At 44.1% G+C, this 21,815-nt stretch overlaps 1 protein-coding gene across 1 annotated transcript in view; it reads right to left on the reverse strand.

Moving 5' to 3' along the window:
• Positions 1 to 20,173, reverse strand: part of LOC144773860 (pro-glucagon-like) — a 61,414-nt gene extending 41,241 nt beyond the window's left edge. The window contains exons 1-2 of the mRNA XM_078658946.1: positions 20,083 to 20,173; positions 18,221 to 18,373 (exon numbers count right to left, since the gene is read on the reverse strand). Of these exons, the coding sequence (XP_078515072.1) occupies positions 18,221 to 18,373; positions 20,083 to 20,165 (236 nt within the window). The 5' untranslated portion in view covers positions 20,166 to 20,173. The remainder of the gene's footprint in view (positions 1 to 18,220; positions 18,374 to 20,082) is intronic.
• Positions 20,174 to 21,815: the final 1,642 nt, after the last annotated feature.

Consider the following 21,815-nt stretch of genomic DNA (forward strand, 5'->3'; position numbering starts at 1 on the left):
GTTCCACTTTCGCCTACTATGGTAGACGGTTTCTTTGCCAGCCTAGACAATCTTATGTTTTCTCCTGACACCGAGAATAACTTTTCATTAATTCACACAGCGTTCCCTGAACTCTGAAATTTGACCTTCGTTTTTTCAAAAACAAACCAAATAACAAATTGAACTTTTTCCAAAATAGAACTTGTTGGCACAGAGTAATCTACTTAAGGTAGAACTATTCTTAGAGAACAAGTTTCTTTTGAAAACTTCCTAATGACAATATTTGGCCTTGTCTTAAAAATGAAACCGTTTAAATATCATGCTATGGGATAGTCTCGATTTTTTTCTGTACCTTAAAGAGACATTTCATGAATGTAAATTCCATCTTTCATAAATGTTAGAATGTATGCTCTCATACTATGATTAATATTGGTAGAGACCTATTTTTTCATACAGTTTATACTCATTTCATGTTAACAAACCTGTCAAATGCAATTTGTATTTTGGGTGGGATTGTAAACACTTGCCTTAGATATGTTCAGTGCTTATACATTTAGTTTAATTGAACGTAATATGGTGGAGTGGGTGTTGCGTAGGAATCTAGGACCCTAGTGTAATATTCCAGATTCATGCCCATATATAGGTATAAATTACCCGATCCTTATATAGGCATAGAAATCATTACCATATTTAGACTGAGCCTATGCAGCCCAAATACGGCATGGCTACTTCCACTAAGTTCTGAGAATCAACAACGGTTTCTTAGAAAAACCCGCCTTCAGCAGCTTGGGACTTCCCCTTGCCTGAATACTAATTTATCTAGGAAATCATGAAGTTTTCAAAGAACTGAGTCTTTGATGACGTTATTATGTCCAATCATACGTCAAACTCTGCACCTTCAAGGTATAAATATGCCTACATTTGCCCAGACAAACACACGGTGGTTTGGAGCAGATCGACTAACTACTTGCCCGACACCCTGCAGCAGCAAGTGCCGAAGGAAGCCGACCCTCCAGCTGACGCACTGAGAGACGCTGTCTTTTCTCCTGCCGAGAAATCCAGCTCCAGTGTTTCCAGGGTACCCTTGCGGGTTGCTGGGAAATCGAGTCCTGAGAGAGAGAAACAAGACCTCCTACATTCTAAAACCAAGGTACAGAGCTGATTAGACCCGTAAGATAATTCTTGGAATAGATTCTTGGCAAAGAATACTAAACTTAAGCTACACCTCACTTACGTCTTCCCTAGTATTAGACTTAGGTTAGGTACACCGGGGTAGGCGTATTTTAGAAGCACCAGTTGAGTATTTTTAGTCATTTTATCACTGTATGTATTATATGTTATTTTATTTGGCTTAGAAACCATACCATGCTTTTACAGTACTACTTTATAATACTTTTTGTATTATATGCCTTGTACTTTATAACCAGTATTCCGATTGTAGCAGTACATTTCTTATGCTTGAGAAAGAAGACTGTTCAATAAATACTTTTATTGAAAACGCCCGTCTCTCTATTTTCTCAGCACCTCTGGTGAAACGAAGCATGCACGATTGACTGAGTAAAATAGTTATCTATTGTTTCCGCGACTCTAGACATACGTTTCTTATCCTGGGTACACAAAGTTGTCATGTTTATGCGGTTGTCAGAAACAAATCCCTTCTTGTGAATTCGAGAAAGTTTCTAGTGACCTCTAAGCTAGCTGGCACTCACAATTAAGTTTAATATATTTGGTAGAGACCTAGTGGACCTCAGTCCTACGTCTAAACTACAGGATATATTTTTCCAATGCGCAGAGCCCATTGGGAATATAGGAACTACACTACACTTCTTTGAATCAAAGGAGATGATAGGCACCCCTAAGGTCTAATTTGGTAAATACTTGTGCCCCTCTAACAGACTCCAGGATTTCCTTGATCAAGGGTAAGGGATAGCGATCTTTTATAGTGATCTTGTTCAGACCCCTGAAGTCTATACATGGCCGTAGATCTTTAGTCTTCTTTGGCACGAAGAAGAGGGGGTGCCCCAGCAGGTGAGGAGGACCGAGTAATCAAACCACTTTGAAGGTTTTCCTCAAGGTATTGTCTAAGGTTTCTTTCTCAGGTTCAGTGGGAGAGTATACTCCTCCAAAAGGAACTGTCACTCCTGGTTCTAGAAGAATAGCACAATCAAACTCCCTGTGAAGGGGCAGTGTTAAGTTCTTTTGTTTCTGAAACACATCAGCATACATTTGGTAGTGACTGGGTACACCTTGCACTGTGTTAGCGGAGTTCCAAGCTTCTTTTTTCACCATAGGCATCTCTTTTGGAGACCAGTATTCCTCGGTAGGATAACAGTATTGTTGGCAAAAATGTGACGATAAGGAAATAGTCCCAGTTTCCCGATTGATGTAAGGATTGTGTCTGATCAGCCAAGGTATTCCTAACAATCATGGTATGATTGGGTCAGGCAATCAAGTCAAAGGACAAGTACTCTTGGTGTCTTCCAAAAGTCAGTTGTAGTGACGGCGTAATTTCTTTGACTGGTCTTGAAACAAGAAGAGTCCCATCCACTGTATGTACTTGTTCCAGAGTCTCCTTCGGAATACGGCATATTCGTCTCTCTGTAGCCCATCTTCTATCCAAATACATTCCGCTGGTACCACAATCTAACAAAGCCAGTACACTTTATTTTGTACCATCAGATAACCGTAGAAACATAGGTTGGAGAAAAAGAGAATTTGAGGTTTCTTTTGAAGTACACATTGAAGGTATTCCAGACTATCCCATCCTCTCCCGTCTTGCAAAGGACGGGTTCTGGCGTTTTCCGGCTGCCTCAATAGACGGGTAGGACAATTGCAAATCATATGACCAGAAGCTCCACAATATAAGCTGAGTCCTTGTTTTCTCCTGTATTCTCGTTCGGCCTCAGACAGGGGTCCTCTGGTCAGACTTGTTTGCATTGGTTCTTCGCCTGTCGTAGGTAGTGTTTCTGGTACGGGAGCGTATGTTCGACGAGTACTAGTTTGTGTCGTTCCTGTATGTTGATGGATACATGATTTTCGCCTTTCCAATCGACTTTTATTGAGACAATGATCAACTGACAACGCTAAATCCATTAGTTAAGTCATGGTTTCTGCACAAGGAGAATGTTATTGTTATTGTTATTGTTATTGTTAACAGATTTCTTGAGCGCCTGGCTGCCCGTGAGCGTCCCCGCGCTGAGTAGGTACAGATGGAATCTGAGAGGCAGAGTTTATGGGAACAGCCAGGTTTTCAGAGATTTTCGAAATGTCAGCAGGTTGGGCTGTGCGCGGATATCAGGAGGGAGGGAGTTCCACAGTCTGGAGGCGTTGTATGAGAAACGCCGACCTCCTGATCGTGATCTCTTGATCTTAGGTATTAGCGTTAGGTGGGCGTTAGAGGATCGAAGTGGTCTGGAGGTGGCATAGGGGGTCACCAGGTCTCTGAAGATAGGAGGGGCTTTCCCGTTGAGGATTTTGTGTGTTAAACAGAGCGCCTTGAACAGCACTCTTTCCAGGACGGGTAGCCAGTTAAACGCTTTAATGGCTGGCTTGGCCGAACAACGGCTTTTGGTGTTAGTGAGGATCCGTGCTGCCACATTCTGTACTACCTGTAGTTTAGTAGTTACTTTCTGCGGGGCGCCCAGATACAGCGCATTACCGTAGTCCAGTCGTGACAAAATGAGGCCCTGGATCAGGAGTTTCCTTGAAATGAGGGGGAGGAGAGGTAAAATTTTCCGGGCGGACCGCATAAGCCCATAGCAGACTCCGGCCGTTTTCCTTGCCTGGGTATGCATCGTGAGAATGCACCAATTTGTCTTTAATGTCTTTCCTAATGACCCCTGCGAAGAAGAGTGACTAATGTTCGCTCCACCCAAGTGGTCTCTAAGGCCAGTTATCTAAAGTGCGTGATGTATTTCAGGACATCCTGGTTCCCCTGTTGCATATCACACAGGGCTTCTTTTGCTGAGGTCTCCAAGCCGGGTCTGTGAAACATTTGTTTAAAGGCAGCAAGAAAGGACATATAATTTGACAACCGAGGATCCTCCAAGGCTACCAAGGGAGTTGCCCATGCCAACGCAGGACCAGACAAGGCGCTAATCAGATACCCACCCTTAGTTCTGTCCAGTGCCAATTGGGTTGGGCGGAAGGCAAAAAATACTGTTAAGTAATTCAGAAATTCTTTCAAATTATTTGAATCTCCAGAATAACGAGGAGTGGTGGTAGAGACCTCGGGTTCATCAGATGTCTTAGCAGCCAACACTTGGCGCAAAGCTACATTTTCTTCACGTAACTGTTGTAATTTTTGGCCTTGCTATTAAACAGTCTGCACTAAGGCCTGTGTTGCTTCTCCTAATCCTTCAGGAGGTGATGCTTGAGGAAGATTTATGTGCTACGCAAACAAATGATGGACGGAATGGTGAATAAATCCCACATTCACCCCCAGTCAAGATATCTGGGTTAAATCCATTGTTCTTTTGCTCACTATGCCACCCCATTTTAGACCCAGCCATATGCAAATCAGTCTTGACCCTGTGCCTCATGGGAACAGTCCAGACCGAACTGCCAAGCCAGGTCCTCCCTGGACCGGAAATAAGCATCCTGGGACCGGTTTCTGGGTATTACCCTTCATCAGCCAGGCTAGCTTGAATCCAGTGGCACAGTGAGCAAGGGACCAACGTCTGGGCATACCCATCCCACTATGGTCTGTATTGCTTCTACTAATCCTTCAGGAGGTGATGCTTGAGGAAGATTCATGGCATCCGGATCAAAACAGATTTTTGGACGTTGCATTCTGCCTCAACTTGTAATATTCGTACTAGTTCTGGCATGTTGAAGAGGTTCTCGATATCGGTCTTGAGGGTTCTGGTCTATCCGAGGTAAGGGCGACCCTTTTTGGTAGCCACGGTGCTGCCAACAATGAACAGCCTGAGCAGACTGTGCCTTCCAAAAGGAGTCCCAAGAGGAAAAAACCCTGTAGGGAAAAACCTCTGTTGAAGGTGGACACTCCAGATATGGAAAGGAAGGAAAGAACCCACAAAAAAGAGCAAACACCAGCAAGGAGTGGAGAATGAAAGGCAAGGATTCGAAATAGGAGTGGAAGTTTAAAGAAATCCAAACTGGAACAGGAAGCGCCACCGGGAAACAAAAGTGCGCCAACAGGAAGCAAAAATACACTAAGCAGGAGCAAAGATCACCAACAGGAGTGAGGACACACCAGCAGGAGCAAGGAGTGTTGGAATGCAAGGCAATGAAGGATTCAGCCCCTTAAATACCCATAGGCAGGAAGTGATGTAACAGGAGGTGATGTAATAGGAAATAAACAGTTGCCTTTTTTGCATAGGGAAAAGAACACGTAAAGAATAGAAAAGCTCACCATCTTGGAAAGGGTAAAACAAAGAACCTTCCCAAGGCCTTCTGCGAAACAGGACTGAGGACTCATGGGAAGAACTAATAAGATGTCACCAGGTCAATATACTGGAAGCCGCAGTGAAATGTGCAAAACAAAAGGTGAGTGAAAATATGCCTCATAGAAGTACTGGAAGCAGCAGCTCTAAAATTGGAGCTGCGGTGTTCCCACTGAGTATTAATGACCATTAACGAGCTGCTGTGTGGTACTACGGCGTGCACGACTAGAGATAAGGATGGCAGAGTGTAACAGCGGGCAGCCGTGCAGTACCGCAACGCGCCCTAGAAGAAGGAGGCACCGCGGGGGCGTCGCAGGCTGCACCGCAGGCAGCGCCACGGGCTGAGCCATTGCTGGCGGTGCAACAAACGGCTCAAAGGGTAGGTTAGCTTGGCTACTTTCAAATAACCTTAGCAGAGGACTCCGTAGTGGTGAACTTCAGAAATTCCTGGCTGGTAAGCTCACTTCTACTACGTCTCGGCTATGTAGCTACTAATTAGGCCAAGTTTCTCTCACTTCCCTTGGGCTTTTTGTATCGTCCACCACCTCAGGCAACCATTATTGACAGGCCAAAGAGGCAGGAAATATTATTAGCTGACCAGTCTACTGTCCCCTTTGCTCATGAAAACCGCTTTGCTCCTTTATGTAGCCTCTCGGAAATTGATTGACTGGCTCCTCAGTTTTCAAAAACAGCACTGCCACTGGCTGTACATCTTGATGAGCCTGTTATCTTGGAGAGAGAAGTTTCTGCAACTAGTGACATACATACACAAATGAACAGGTAGCCAGAGTTTCCTCTCCTGGAATATTGCTGGAATCCATTCGAAACGTAATTTATTTATTTATGCATTTTTATATAGCGTGCACTTTACCCGAAAGAGTCAGAGCGCTTTACAATAGAACCAGTTACACCACATAAGGACTTCAGAGTACATTAATTACATAAAAGATACGAAACAGATAAACTCTAAACTCACATACGAATGGTAGTAAGTACATACATCTACTACAGATACTAGTGGTTAGAGTTAAATTTATACAAGTTGCAAATTCACTCACGATTATATTTTAAGAAAAGCTGAAGCGATTACGGTTGGACAAATATATATTGGATATTTACAGAGCAAGATCTTCTCGCAATTGTTGGGGTTTTTGCGGTGCTCGTAGAGCCAGGCCTAGAGGGTGATGTTGCGCTCCCAGGTGGTGATCCAGAGCCTGGAGGGATCCTGAAGCTTGTGATGGCCTTAGGGATAGAATAGTTGGTGGTGGGTGTCGCCGGCGTGCAGGAGTCTGGGGCTCTCCTTGAGCTCATAATGGGTGCCAACTATGGGAAGGTGGTAACTCAGCACTGTAGGGCATGAAGGCTCCATAGCCAGTGTAGGGGAGTTCGCAAATGGAGGAAAGGTAGTCATTGGTTTGGTGCTGTGGGAGAGAGAATTAAGCAATGGGAGCTGGCCAGGCTGCTGTGCAAGTGACCCTCTGAGTGGGGCATCTCCCTCAAAGGAACTCACCAATGTAGCCGTGGGTGTAATCAGGTTGATCCCTGTGATCAAAGGGAGGCCACCATCTTAGTCCTGGTACTGGGGCTGTAGCCAGGAGATATTGAGGGTGATGGAGCGTGGCAGGGGGGCTGGCCGAACAATCCACAGGTCCCCCCACAGTAGCAGCAAAAGAAGAGGGCACCTGCCCCTTGAAACTCACTGCTGCTGCCGTGGTTTAAAAGGATTGTTCAAGTGCTCTGGGCATGGTAAAATGTCAGTGCTTCAGCCGCCACCACTGTATATGTGGTGAGTCGTGGGGGGGGGGTCTCCCAGGTCCATGGGCCCCCCTGAAGTAGTATGCCGGGAAGGGGGCACTTCCCTGCAAAAATGTACCTCAGTGGCCGCCGATGCAATCAGGATGGCCTCTGAGATCAGAGTGGGGCCGTCATCTTGGGTCTGTCGCGAGTGCAGGAGCTGGGATAATTCAGCGGTCTCTCAGCTCTGCGTCACACTCCCGGAGTTCTTTAAGTTCACAGCCGGTGTCTCAGATATATCGTCAAGCCTCTCCCATGGAAGGTAGGAGGCGATGGCTGCTGGGTGAGGCCTGGTAGATTGCGGGCGACAAGGAGCTCTGTTGCTGCCTTCGATCCATCATCCACATACGCAGTCTCTATAACACAGTGCGGACTGGCTAGAAACCATTAATGCCTATGATGTTCTCTGTTATCAGGAGACGTGGGCCCTTGAATGTGTGTATATAAACGGTTTCCAATCCTTCTGTCTTAATGCGATACCTTCTTCTTCTGACCAAAGGGAAACCCATCAGTGTTTATCTCCCTTGGAATTAGCAATGTTGAAACTGAAGTGATGCAGTCAATTCCCTGTTGCGAAATTGTACTTTTGATTTTTCCTGGTTTTCCCGCAATTTTATTGATTCATGTTTAGTTTAAATTATTTGCTAACTAACCAGCTGAACCTATTCTGGACTTAGATTTTATAGGGGACTTTATCAAAAAGTGTCAAGACAGGATGGTTATTATCTGGTTGGGCAACTACAGCATTACCAAATGCACTTTACAGGGAGATCGTGTATGTGGGCTAACAAACTGGGAGAAAGACCACTTAACACACTTCTTAAATAATGAATATGGCGATGCACTAAGTCTAATTGTCAGCAAATATAACTTAATGCTTAGCTCTAACCCCCCCCCCCCCAACATTTACTGTAAAAGGCAGAGGGTCTGCAATCAATGTTATCTTGTCATCTTCATATCTGGCCCTGTTAATATCTGAATCAAACATCTTAACATTCTGTATCAGTGACCACAACCTAGTGTTCGTTTACTTAAACTGCCCTGCTACAAAGATTTCAAAACCCTCCTGTTCCCCTCAATTGCATGTCTGTCCTAATAAGGTTTTACACATTAAATGATAGAATGTGGATGAAAACTCATTTTTTAAAACTAATTAGTGAATCTAATAAAACAGTAATGTGCTGTTTATCAGATGAGGCCGGGCTTCATCAGATCTTAGCAAAATGTGATGCCCTCTGTAAATCTGTGTCTAATATGAGGATCTCCGAAAAAACTCCCACAGGACCAACTATTTGCAGTTGATTGAACCGTGCCTGCTCTTTTGCATCTAGAAATTTAAAATTGGCTGCCAATTCCCGAGCATGTAACATTGAGATGATTCGGCAAGTGACACTACTGGATAAGAAGGTACTCTAAGAGAGAAAAGAAGAAATTAGAGTTAAGGTTTGGGATGAACTACAAGCTGCTGCTGAACTTAAGATGTAGAAGGCCTTCTGGGAAGTCATACACCTGCCTTTTTTCTGAAGGAAATGATCCTAAAAGAGCATGTCATATCCCTCCAGAAGATTGGATTTGCAAATTCTCAAAAACCTATGATCAAGAGTGCCTGGCCATACTTTTCCCACATGGCCTGCAGTTTAGCTTAGATGGCGCACATTCTCTTGCCTGCTATATTACAGTAAGTGATGTAGCTACTGCCGTCTTAAAGTGCCCCCTTGGTAAGGCTCCCTGCCCAGATGGGGGTGCCTATAGATGTTTTTAGGCAAAATCCAACATTCTGAGGCCCCCTGCTTACTAATGTGTTCTGTGCCACCATGGAAACAAAAATGCATGGCTCTTGAAGAAAATACACTATTGTTCCCATTTTTAAAAAGGGTGATAGGCGGCAACTGTCATGTTTTCGCCCCATCTCCCTTTTAGATACCTCTGGCAAAATCTTACGAATGGTGATTCTCCAAAAACTGGAAGAATGGATGGAGGAAAAAGGTTTATTCTTAGTGGCTCAAAACGGCTTTCGTACTGGTGTCGGCACCTGCTCATGGGCAAGTATCTCAAGGCCAGGAAGTGTTCTCTTCATTTAGCATTCATGGACCTCTCCTGTGACTTTGATCTAGTGGACAGGGAAAGACTCTGGGATATGATGTTGTAGGTCGGGGTAGAGGCACCACTGGTTGAGCTTTTAATGCACCTTCATTGGGACACTTTTGCTCAAGTACCATATGGTGATGAAGGAGAATGTACCCCCTCCCTTAAGACTAAAAGGGGGGTTAGATAGGGCTGCATTCTTGCCCCATTTTTGTCTTTATTTTACATTAACTCTCTTGACCAAGTCCTGAGGACCAGAGGAAAGGATTCCCCCAGGGTGGGTGAACGATTTGTGCCTGTCGTCCTTTATGCAGATGAAGTGTATCTTATCTCCCGCTCTGCAGTGGCTTGCAACATCTGCTGGATTGTTTTAACAAATTAATGAGAGATCTGAAACTAAAATTCAATAATCAAAAATCATACATTATGACCCCCTGGCCCTAGGAATACACGGAAATAGCAGGGGCTGTGGAAGCCATTTATAAATTTTCCAGGACACTTGGCCATAAATCCATCAAAGAACTAATCTCATTGTACAATGTCACATGGCTGTCTATGGGAAACGTATGGAGCAGGCGTTTCGGTTTATACGGACCCAGGGTGTATGCAGGTTATCGAAAATAAATTTCTTAGCAGATTGTCACAGTCCCAAAGAGTACTGCCAGTTTTATAACTCATTCTGATATTGGACATCTGTGTATAGGCGACAAAATTAAACTTGCCCCTCTCTTTATTGTGGTTGAAGATATGGCACTCACCTCATACAAATTTTTCTCGCCAAGTTTTAGCAGATTGTGTTAAATTGGTCCATTTAGACTCCATCCCCTGGCTTGCATGCATTAAGAAACCTTTTACAGAACATTGTGTCCCACACTTTTTATATTTCCCAAACAATATTGAAAATAAATCTAGAGCCATGATCAAATCTCTTTATTGTATTTCAGGCAATAGATACTGTTTGCTGATATATAGAGATTATGACCTTTGAATGGACTGAACCTTATTTGTTATAGGTTTCTAATATTGAACACAGATTTTATTTTATTCGATTTTGACTGAACTCCGTACACTTTTTAGCAGCTTTCCCGCAACAGGGAACATGCTATTCCTCATTAACTTGCTGTCCCTGCGACAATATTACCTAGCAATCCCTTATTCATTTTGTTTTTGCTTTTTTTACATCATGCCTAAAGTCAAGTTTTTAATGCCTGTTCTACACTCGAATAACCTAAGAACTTTCAAGCTTGGGTTGAGAATTAGAAGAGAACTGAATGTTCAATAAATAACCCTCCTATCCTATGTATTTTAAGATTCGTTTGTCATCTTTTACTTTTATGGGGTGTTTTTTAAGCTGATCTCTCACAATTTGGAAAATCAGTTTCTGCATGAAAGTGTTAATCTCTTTCTGTGGCATGGATATCACTATCAGCACTTTAATGTACCAATAGCGGTTTATGTTTTTAATGTATCCTTTTAACAATTGTGTATGGTTTAATTTGTCTGTCTTTTTATGGCTATAATAGCTGAATAGAAGTATTTGACTGACTGACATTAAGAGAACCAAACCTCTGTATTCATTATTTCAGTGTAACAGTTTTAATTCTACAACAAATTAGTAACTTTAGGGGAGGAGGAGCTTCGCGGGCATCCAAGATGGTCGCGTGAGCACAGAGCTCCCCGGACCCGCGCCGCCCTTCACGGATATCCTGACTACATCCTGATTTTAAGGACGGGCTTTTGTTCGCACATCCTCGCTGATCTTCCTATCCTTTGAAAAATCGAATTCGGACGCTGGGGTCCACTTTTACATCGCTGCTACTTTTTGCGGACCACCCCGACGCAGACCGGGGGCTCAGTTGCTTGGCAGGCCGGGGAGTAGTTGAACAACAACGGCTGAGGGGGTCTCCCTCTGGTCGACCCCCTCTTGACTTTCGGTTTTGTTTTCTACTTCCGGCTCGGATTGACGGCAGTGCAGCCCTGATCCACCTTCGGCTGGCCTGGTGTCTCTTTGCTGTTTAGTTCTGGCCCTATTGAGTGCCCAAACTCCGACTTTCTTGGTGCCTATGCACATCTGATCTGGTCTTGTTGTTTGTCTGGCCACTCCACGACCGGCCATTTTTACCAGGTCGCGAGGACCCCTTTGGGGTCCCTTCTCCAATATGGCCACCGGACCTGCTCCCGAGAGGCGCAAGATCAAAACACCTCTCCGTGGGGGCCAAACCCAGACGAACATTATGGACCACTATTCGCAGATAAAGGGGTCCCCTGGCGGTACTGGTCGCACTTCAGACGATCCTAAGACTGTCTCCTCAGCGCCTACGGAAATATCCTTGCAGGACGTCATGGGCGCCATTACCAACATGCAGGCCTCTATGGGACAGCAGTACGAGGCCCTTGCCTCTAAGATCGACACGGTGGTCGTCGACATCACGCTGATTAGAGCGGATCTGGCGAAGACCAACGAGAGGTTCAAGTCATTAGATTTGAAGACTTCTAGTCTCACTACGGATGTCACGGAGGCCCAGACTGAGATTGGTAATCTGCGTTCCTCACACGACCTGATGGCTCGTCCTCTCGAGGATTACGAAAACAGAGCCCGTCGCAATAACGTACGTCTTATTGGTGTCCCGGAGAATCCCGAGATGCTGGCGGTTGACCTTTTGGTGGAGGATCTGGTTACGAATTATCTTGCTCCCGCCGGACTTAGCAAATTCTTTGCTGTTGAACGCGCTCATCGAGTCCCTGGCGGGAAGGCGAAGTCAGGTGCTCTCCCGAGGCCCATTATTGCCAGATTATTCCACTTTAGGGATCGGGATGCTATTCTTCAGGCCTCTCGGGATAAGGGCCCAGTGAAATTCGAAAATGCCTCTGTTTCTTTTTATCCTGACTTTTCACCGCTTGTTCAGAGACAAAGACTTGGATTTCAGGGTGTGAAGAGACGATTGCAGGACTTGGGCCTCAAGTACGCCATGTTGTTCCCGACCAGGCTTCGGATTGAATATGGAGAACGTACATTTTTCTTTGATCGCCCGGACAATGTTAGTGACTGGCTTGACTCCCTGCCTAGAAGAGACGAACGTACTGGGCACCCCGGAGGCGCCGACGGGGGCGCGCCAGAGTGAAGGTTGCCCCGTGGATCCTGGCATCTGAACTTTTCTACTTTTTCAGCTGAGTCTGGACTTTGGTCTTCTTTTTTAAGCCTAGATTAGCCTGGGGGTGGCGGGGGGTAACAGGGGACTCTTCCTCCTCCTGGGTTCTTTGCGTAGCTTAGTTTAATAATGGGGCGACAGGCACACTGCAAGTTGGGGTAGCTTATGAGTCGTACGCAGGGGTGCAGGTGGGGGGTGTTGTAACATTTTCAAGTTGGGGGGTGGTGGGGGGGTGTGTATGTGTTTCCTTTTATTCACGAGGTATTGTATTGTTTTCTTCCTTTGCTCTGATCATTGGGCCCTGTGTGGGTGCTGCTCTGCCTACTTCTCGGGGATGTGGGGTGGCGAGTTGAGACTGCTATCCTGGAATGTCAATGGATTGGGTGACAGAATTAAGCGTGGGATTGTGTTGCGGTTCCTTAGGCGTCATTCTCCCGACATTGTTCTCCTGCAGGAGACGCATCTAATAGGTAATGCATGTCAGGCTATGAACAGGCGCGGATATCATCTTGTGGCCCACGCTGGGTTTACTTCCGGTATTCTTATCCGGTCCTCTCTCCCTTTCGAAGTTGATGAAGTAAGGCTTGATGACAGGGGGCGCTATGCGGCGCTCACTGGTAGATGGGAGGGGAAGACATTGTCCATACTCTCAGTGTATGTCCCCCCGGGCCTACAGACCTTGACCTATGCTGATCTCTGCAGGGTCCTTTTGGAACTTCCTGAGGGCCTTCTGATCATGGGTGGGGATTTTAATTCGGTTGTCTCCGGCACCTCTGATCGTCATCATCCTAGGGATTTGCCTAGGGCTCAAATGTGGCTGAGTGATTTGCTTGAAACCTTCGGGCTGGTAGACGGCTGGAGATTACTGCACCCCACACAACTACAGTACACTTTCAACTCTGGGGCACATGGTAGTCTTTCCAGATTGGATTACTTCTTAATGCCATTGGTCCAATCCTCCTCCATTAGAGAGATTTGTCAGCTCCCTAGGGGTATTTCCGATCACTCCCCCTTGTGGCTTCGTTATGAGGTCGGGGCGGGCAGTGAGGGTAGGCTCGCCCCTATCAACCCCTGGTACTTCCGCAATCCTAAAACCCGCTCTGAACTTGTGAAAGCTATTGAACATTATTTTGACGAAAATGTGGGGTCTGTTTCTTCTGCTGTTTCATTGTGGGAGGCTTTCAAGACAGTTGTACGTGGGCAGTCCCTGTCCTTGATTGCCGCTGCTAAGAAGGCTGCAAATGTGGAGGTGGTGCGATTGGAATCTGAGATAACCGCACTTGAGGACGATCTTCAGACAGGCGTATCCAGTGTAAAGTTGCATTCCCTTGCCTTGAAACAAGCTGATTACAGGGCTCTTGTGACTGATGCGGCGAGAATGATATATAGGGAGCAGCAGAGCAGGCTGTATGATGTGGGAGACAAGGCGGGTAAATTGCTTGCGTGGTTGGACAAGAAAGAGAGAGTGAATCGTGTTGTTCCCGTGATTGAACGGCCTGATGGAGAGTGTGTTACTGACCCAGTTGGGATCGTTCAGTGTTTCGTGGACCACTTTAGGACTGTGTACACCTCGGTTTGTGGTAGGGATGAGGAGGACTCTCGTTTGTTGCTGCGGGATATCGCTTTGCCTTGCCTTTCTGACGCTGACAGGGACCTCATGGATGCTCCACTCACAGTGGATGAAGTCGCTGTGGCTATTCGTTCCCTCCGTTCCGGTAAGGCGATGGGCCCCAATGGTTTGCCCATTGAATTGTACAAGCTGCGACCCGACGAAATGGCACCCTACTTAAGGGACATGTTCCTTGAGGCTTTGGAGTCTGGTTCCCTCCCCTCGGACCAACGACTTGCTTTCATCGTAGTTATCCATAAGGAGGGTAAGCTGCGGGATTGTTGTACTTCGTACAGACCCATTTCTTTGCTCAATGCCGAACCTAAAATTTTGGCTAAATTATTGGCTAATCGCTTGATTACTGTGATCGGGGACCTGATCCATTCCTATCAATCCGGTTTTATCCTGCACCGCAATACTGCTCTGAATCTTCGCAGTTCTCGTGAGAGCCGGGACGCTCACTGAACCGGCCATTTTGGCTTCCCTTGACGCTACCATGGCCTTCGACACCATCGAGTGGCCTTATCTTTGGGCGGCCCTCTCGAAGTTCGGGTTTGGGCCGGGATTCATTGCCTGGGTGAAACTTCTTTATGAGATGCCCCTGGCTCAGGTGGTAGTTAATGGGAAAGTGTATTGCGTTTTTACGCTTGGGCGTGGTACCCGGCAGGGCTGTCCGCTGTCTCCATTGCTTTTCGCTCTCGCTTTGGAACCTCTGGCGGAGTGGCTCCGTTGGGAGCCTTCTATGCGGGGTATCCGATGGACTCCCGACTTTGAGGATCGAGTCTCGCTATATGCGGATGACATCCTTCTCTATCTCACCTCCCCTCGGAAGTCCCTGAATGTACTTTTTGATGTTCTGACCTCCTTCGGAAAGAACTCGGGTCTCATTATTAATTGGACTAAATCCTGCGTCTATGTTTTGGCGGGAGATCTCCCTCCACTCCCTCGTAGATTTCCGATTCAAGTAACTGAGACCGGTTTTAAGTACCTGGCGATCTATGTTTCCCTGGACCCTTCTAGGCGATATGAGTGTAATTTGCTACCCCCTCTTCAGCGGCTCAAACTGGATGTTGCGCGCTGGCGTAGGTTGCTGTTATCGCCCCTCGGTAGAGCGGCGCTTTTTAAAATGATGTCGCTGCCTCGTTTTTTATACGCACTTCAGAACTCCTTTGACCCGATCGCCTCTGGCTATTTTCGTGAAGTGGAGAGCCTGCAGACACAACTGGTCTAGGATGGGCGTGCCAGTATCGCTCTTTCTAAACTCACGCTTCCGTGGTATGATGGGGTATTGCCCTCCCGGACATCAGGCGTTATTACTGGGCATCTCAGTTGAGTGCGATTAACGATGCGACCTACGCACCGGGCCCTACCCCGGCTTTCTCCATGGATAAATTCCTTTTGCCAGGGGGGACCTTTAACAGAGCGTTGTACTCCGGGGGACTCCGTGGAACACTGACTGGTCCCACCAAAATTGCTGTGAGGGTGTGGCGGGATGCGAATGCGGAATTGGGTTGGTGTGGCAGATTTACTCGGGCTACCCCTTTGTATGATTCTGAATGTTTGGGACATCTTTGGAGAACGAAAGGCTTCGATAAATGGGATATGATTGGTATAAGCAAGGTGGGTGATCTGTGGTCGAAAGGTACCGTCAAGTCCTTCGACGTGTTGAAAGTGGAGTACGAGCTTGGTGACACAGAATTCTTCAGGTATGCCCAGGTCCGTCACACTCTATTATCTGTGTTTGCTGCGGGTGATGATATTCCTGAGTCCTCCCCCCTGGAGGACCGTATTCTGGATGGCCATGTGCCCGACAATACGATTTCATTGATGTACAAGAAACTGATCAATAATAGAGCTGACTTGCTGGTGCGCCTTAGGGCCTCGTGGAGCGCTGCCGGAATAGAACTGGATGACGAGGACTGGCAATCTGCTTTGTCCTCGCCCAAGGAAGTCGCTATTCCTGCTCGCCTGAGGTTCGTCCAGCTTAAGATACTCCATCGAGTGTATGTTACCGGGCTGTGTCTGGTTTGAATGGGCTATTCCTTGGATGGGTTGTGTAAGCGTGGCTGTGGAAAGTCTGGCACCTTCCTCCACATATTGTGGGAATGCCCGGAGGTGGTTGAGTTTTGGTCCGGATTACATGTTGTGATGGAGAATGTCACGGGTGTGTCGCTGCTGCCCGAGGCCAGGCGTTGTCTGTTGAATGTTTGGGAGCCCAATGACTACAGCACCGTACAGATCGCATGGGCGACCTTGGAAATATGGTCGCAAAAAGAGACATTGCTCAGCTTTGGGGATCTCACAGACCGCCCACCATTTCCAAGTGGAAGGAGAACATGGACTGGTGCATGTTCCGGGAGAAGACTGTGTACCTTTCCCGGGGCCGGCCCAGGAAATGGGGTAGGATCTGGTCCCAATGGAATGCTTATCGTGGGAATATATGTACTCCCCCACAGGATGTAAACCCTGATGTTTCTACGTCCCCCTAATTGGCATCCAGCTTTCCTTTATCGTCAATATTTTTGCTTGTTTCCTTGTCCGCCCCTTTTACCCCACGCTAATTGATTGCAATACATGTATCTAACTCTGGAGCTCTGCCCGCATGGACTTATGATCATGTAACACTGTACTTTTGCCTTGTGAGTTTTGGTTTTGTTCTTTTGTATGTTTGGTTGATTTAATAAAAATGTAATTAAAAAAAAAAAAATTAGTAACTTTATGTTAAACATTGCTCTTACGTTTTGGCAACAAAAATAATCATTTGAACTACTAGGTTTTGGCTCTTGTGTTATTGTTTAAGGCTTCCTGTGAACTTTATTAGTTTCAATAGCTGTTTTTGTGAACTGGTATACGCGTCCACTGGCGTGGAATTGTTTCAGGCTTTATCAAAAATGTAAGCCTAGACTAAATGCTGTTCCTTTAATTAATTCAATTTTGATTTCTCTAATTTTGCCATGCTTTTTATGAGCTGGTAGGTGCTTCTTATATTTTCCACTGGGTTAACAATATCATTTTGAATTCATTTTGAATCAAAAGAGAAATGAAAGGCACATGTTGCTTTTTTCACAAGATGGTTGTCATTATTGAGAGTTTTATACATTTTAATTCCTTAGTTGGCTTCATGACTGGTTCAATAATTGATTGTTAGAGTGTTAAGAACTTGAATGGGGTTTGCCTGATACATATCATGTTGAGAATCTGTTCTTTGTTTTGAATTATGTTTGTGATATCTCATTTAGATATGGATACTGTCCATATCTGTTGTGTTTTCAAATGACAGATGCATGCATCTTTCTTTTCCTAGTTCATTTATGACCCTGCTCCACCAAGAGAAGGTTGCTGTTCGGATTATAGCTCTTTTGCTGTGAGTGTGGGTATGACAGATGTCAGCTGTTAGTAAAAGCTGAGGCGGTAAGTTTCAGCTCTTGGTGGGGTAACCTTGGGGGTATACTTGTAATAACAGTTGATCTTTACATTTCCTGAATCTATACTGATCAGTAAAATAAAGAATGTGCCTGTTTGTTCAACGTGTGTCCACAAATGCATTCTGAATGTTCCAGTTGGGTTCTGCTAATTCTCCCAGAAACATAAGTTCAATATTATTGGGTTTCTGTTTTGATAGTAGTACGCTTTCACTGTGGAGAAAGACTAAAATCAGGGAATATTAATGGCGTTGCTCCCTTTTCAGACTGCAAAACAACAGTAAGAAAGAGTAGATGAAAAGAAAAATGGGATTTTTCCCTGTCCCATTTTTAGTCTCCCTCTCAATGTCTTTTATTCAGGCATAGTCTGTACCTCAGTTCTCCTCACCTAGCATACTGCTATCTTGTCTATTAATATCGGGTGTGCACCTGAAAGTCTCGTAGAGTGGTTCCCATAAAAAGCACCTCTGTGTATGAAAGCATGTGCATCCATTTTTACGAAAAGCTGAATGCAGTATTACCTGCTCAGCATATTTTAGGCTCCCTTCTTTACGTTACTTCATCACCCCAAACCAAAGTCAAGTTATTGGACTAGATAGTTTAGGGCTGTGGGTGATGCATTTTGCAGTGCATCCTGTATAAGGAACGTTTTCAGATCACTAACGTCATAAAATAGGTATACTACAAATCAGAGACCCAGCCTAATCTCTGAAGCTTAAGGAATTGGAGTGCAGAAATAAAAGTATAAAGATTGACCTTTGGCCTCTGTTTTATTACCTGTAGCGCTTTGTGTTCATAAGCCACTGAACGAAGTCCTTGGCTTTCATCTTGTCCAGATATCTGGTCAGGTCACTGCTAAAGGTTCCTTCTGAATGTCGCTTGATGTTGGAGGTAAAGCTCTGGGCACTCTTTGATATATAGGCTTGCCATCTGTTGGAAAAGATATTGCCATGGCTTAAATGTTGTCAATAAAGTCCGAGGTCCCTTTGAAGTGTTTGAGCATACCAACCATAAATAGGGGGCACTTTTTATAAAGAACATGAAGGCACCCACAGTTAAAATTCCAGTTGACTGGTTGTAAATGGTTTCCGATAGTTTCAATTGCAGCATTTATGTTTAGCACATTGTACAATAGGAAAAAATACTATATGCCTTTTTGCAATCTCATGTTACTGGAAGGGGGAGTATTATTAAATCTCAAAAACCTTTATAGAGTTATGAAAAATGAATGCCAAGATTAACCAAATTCATCACTGACCACCAATAATGTATTCCACATTGAACTGGTGATAACGTGAATGGAGTCCAAAGCAGATCAGTAGATATTCAAAATCATGTATCCATCTTTGTTTTACTCTGGGGCATCAGGCCAAAGCACAGGAAAAAAGCTTTTTCTAATCTATTAAAGTTGTACGTGGCACAGCCGCACGTCCATCTGCACATAACAAAGATGTATAAATATATTTTCTCCTGGGATTGTGACGTCCGTTTGATTATAGTGAAATTGCAGAGAACTACATTACATTTTGGATATGTTAAAAGCTATGGGGAAGTAGAAATTAGATGAATATGAAAAGGGAATACTAAAAAGAATACCTACTAAATAAGAGGAGGTTGGCTGTAAGAATATTGGTGTCAAACTATATGAAGGAAATCTTTAAAAAGGAGCATTTTTGTTTGAAAAACTTTCATTGTCAAGTTCAATTTTAAGTTGAACTCTAGCCCTGAGGAAGCATAAGAGACAAAACTACCGAAACACGTGTTAGTTGTGGGTCATGTGTCATGTAAACAAAATTCTACTGATTTCGTGTCTTGAAGAACATTTGTAAACTCAATCTCTATTGCTAAAATTACCTTGAATCATATTGTGCAATACAAATTGTATTTTATAACAATATGAAGTGAAGATATGATTTTTTGACTCCTCTTCAATAGTACCCGTGTTATGGGGTGTTACAGTGGAAATGTAGAGCGCTTATAGAGTTGGGAAGCTAAGCACTTGTGAGGAGAATCAAGGTTGGGGAGATGATTTGATGGCTTCTCAAGGTCACAAAGAGGATTAGCAAAAGAGATAACATTTAACCAGCAGAGCTTAATATGTCCCACTGGTATCCCTTGGCACAAGTTGACAGCGTGTTCATGATTTACAGGGTTGCTACCCGAGTGAATGACAAGCTTTTTTCTCTAGCTGCAATGCTGTTTCTCCCAAGTGGGCAGAACACCTAATCTACAGATTTGCAAACAGCTTGCATGTCACTGGTTTAAATCCCAACATGACAAGCCAGGTGGTCCTACAATTTTAGTAGATCTATATAATGCATATAATTAAGGCGGATGGATAATAATTCCTATTGACTTCGTTTTCAGTGACAATTTGGATTTTGGTGAAAGCTTTGTAATGAATGCTTAATAACCGATTGAATAATATATGGGATGCATACAAGAAGAGCAAGTACAAATAGTGGTACATCAGAATTCGCATTGATTACTTCCCCGCTCTCAAAAATGACAACTTTTAAGACCCGGTTTTACAGTTGTACTTTAGTGCACCCAAACCCGCTATATCTAGAAAATGGAAAAAAATCTCCTATACAATCTGTAGGAGTGCTATTATTTAAGCCTGCGCAGAAGTGACTTACCTCGATTCGTCAGAGGAATCCTTGACAACCATCTGCATACTGGCTGGGGCCAAAACCAGAACCAAGACAGCAGCCAGGTACATCCATTGTATCTGTTTCATCTGGTCTTCTGTGTTTGTGAGAGAGAAAATGAAGCAACATTAGCCTGAAAGACTAAGGGATAAATCATGGTTTGTCCAAACCATCAGATACATATGTGAAAATCAAATTTAGTTTTTTCAAAATTTGGGAGAGTATGTGAGAATGTACACTATACAGGATTTGAAGAAACATGCGGACACAAGAGTGAAACTACACTCACTTTAATTTTCATAAACAATGCAGCAAACATCAAACTCTAAAGTCACTGTATGTATTTTCAGGATTTTTGAAATCACCCTCACCTTCCGTCATCCATTTCGTTTTGTGTATTGGATGCCCCTAAGTACATATACGTGTGCAACATTCCAAGGATATGAGGAGGGGAAGGTATTATCTCTTTAGAAATACTTGTTACTTTTGTTATTTGGACGTATTATTGAAAAAAGAGTACTATTTCAAGACTGTCACTCAGTGCCCTAGGAATTCTTTTTTTTGTGTGAAGTAAAACCTAAATTACCTATTTGTGGGGTATGGCTTTAGGAAAGTTTCACGAAGTCCAGTTTAATTTTTGATTATTCATAAAAAAGCCAGGGTTTCACTATGAGTTCAGAACACATCTGTCTGAATGATTCTGAACAAACCAAACGGCAAATCAAATCAGCCCTAAAATCTGTGATCACAAAAACTCACCACGAACCACAGCCTTTTTTTTAAAATGAATCTTAAATTCAAAGTGACAACTTGAGACAGTCTGAAATTGAATACCAGCCTCAAACACGTGATTTAGGCGTTAGAGCTCTCTGGAATCAGAGATCGTTCATCAATTGTAATAGTCACAATGTAGTATCCTTTTTGAACTGTCCATTTTACGTTTTTTGCACTTTTTATATCCGAAATATGCAAAAATATCTTCAATTCTGTTGATCAAATCTAGAAATCTGACAAATTGTATGCAGTAATTTCTTTTTGTGAAACAGATGCACGACGATGAAACATGTTCTTATGTAAGTTTATTTTTAAGGGCAGCTGTGCGTTCCAGACTTTCTATGCACCTTGATTAAGCACATAGCACACTATCTAAGTTGTTTTGTTATAGATATTACTGCGGGATGCCCAGAACTACATCAACAATGTACAAGTAGTTTTATGCCTGGTGTTTGTTTTTGTATATAGTTATATTGTTGTATTTTCTACTTTTATGGCTGTGTGATCAGCCGAATAAAGTTGATTTTGACTCGTTTTTTTTATCTTGACCTATCTGTAATTTACATTATGTGGGAATTACAACAATAAAAATAAAAATCTGAATTTCAGAACATAAATTAAGTTAACATGCTTTTTTAGAATAGCAACATGCAGCTGATACCCTACATTGGACAGTGATTGAAAGACTGAAGAGTAATTGTGGGGGCTGACTGTCCTGCAAAGAAAAGCAATGGACAAAGAGGGACTGAATGACGGCAATAACCTAATCCATTGATAACTTCATTGATCAGTGAATTTAAGATGTTTGTTGCATGGATATGAAGGATACGTAGTCCAGTGATTTATATTAGGATCACAGCTTTATTCTTTAGACTAGCAGCCCGTCCCGACGTTGTCCAGGTTTGAAATAGAATGTGTGTATTCAGATACGGTCATTCGCGTGTTCC

Source organism: Lissotriton helveticus, chromosome 1_1, assembly GCF_964261635.1.
Source record: "Lissotriton helveticus chromosome 1_1, aLisHel1.1, whole genome shotgun sequence".
Taxonomy (NCBI): domain Eukaryota; kingdom Metazoa; phylum Chordata; class Amphibia; order Caudata; family Salamandridae; genus Lissotriton; species Lissotriton helveticus.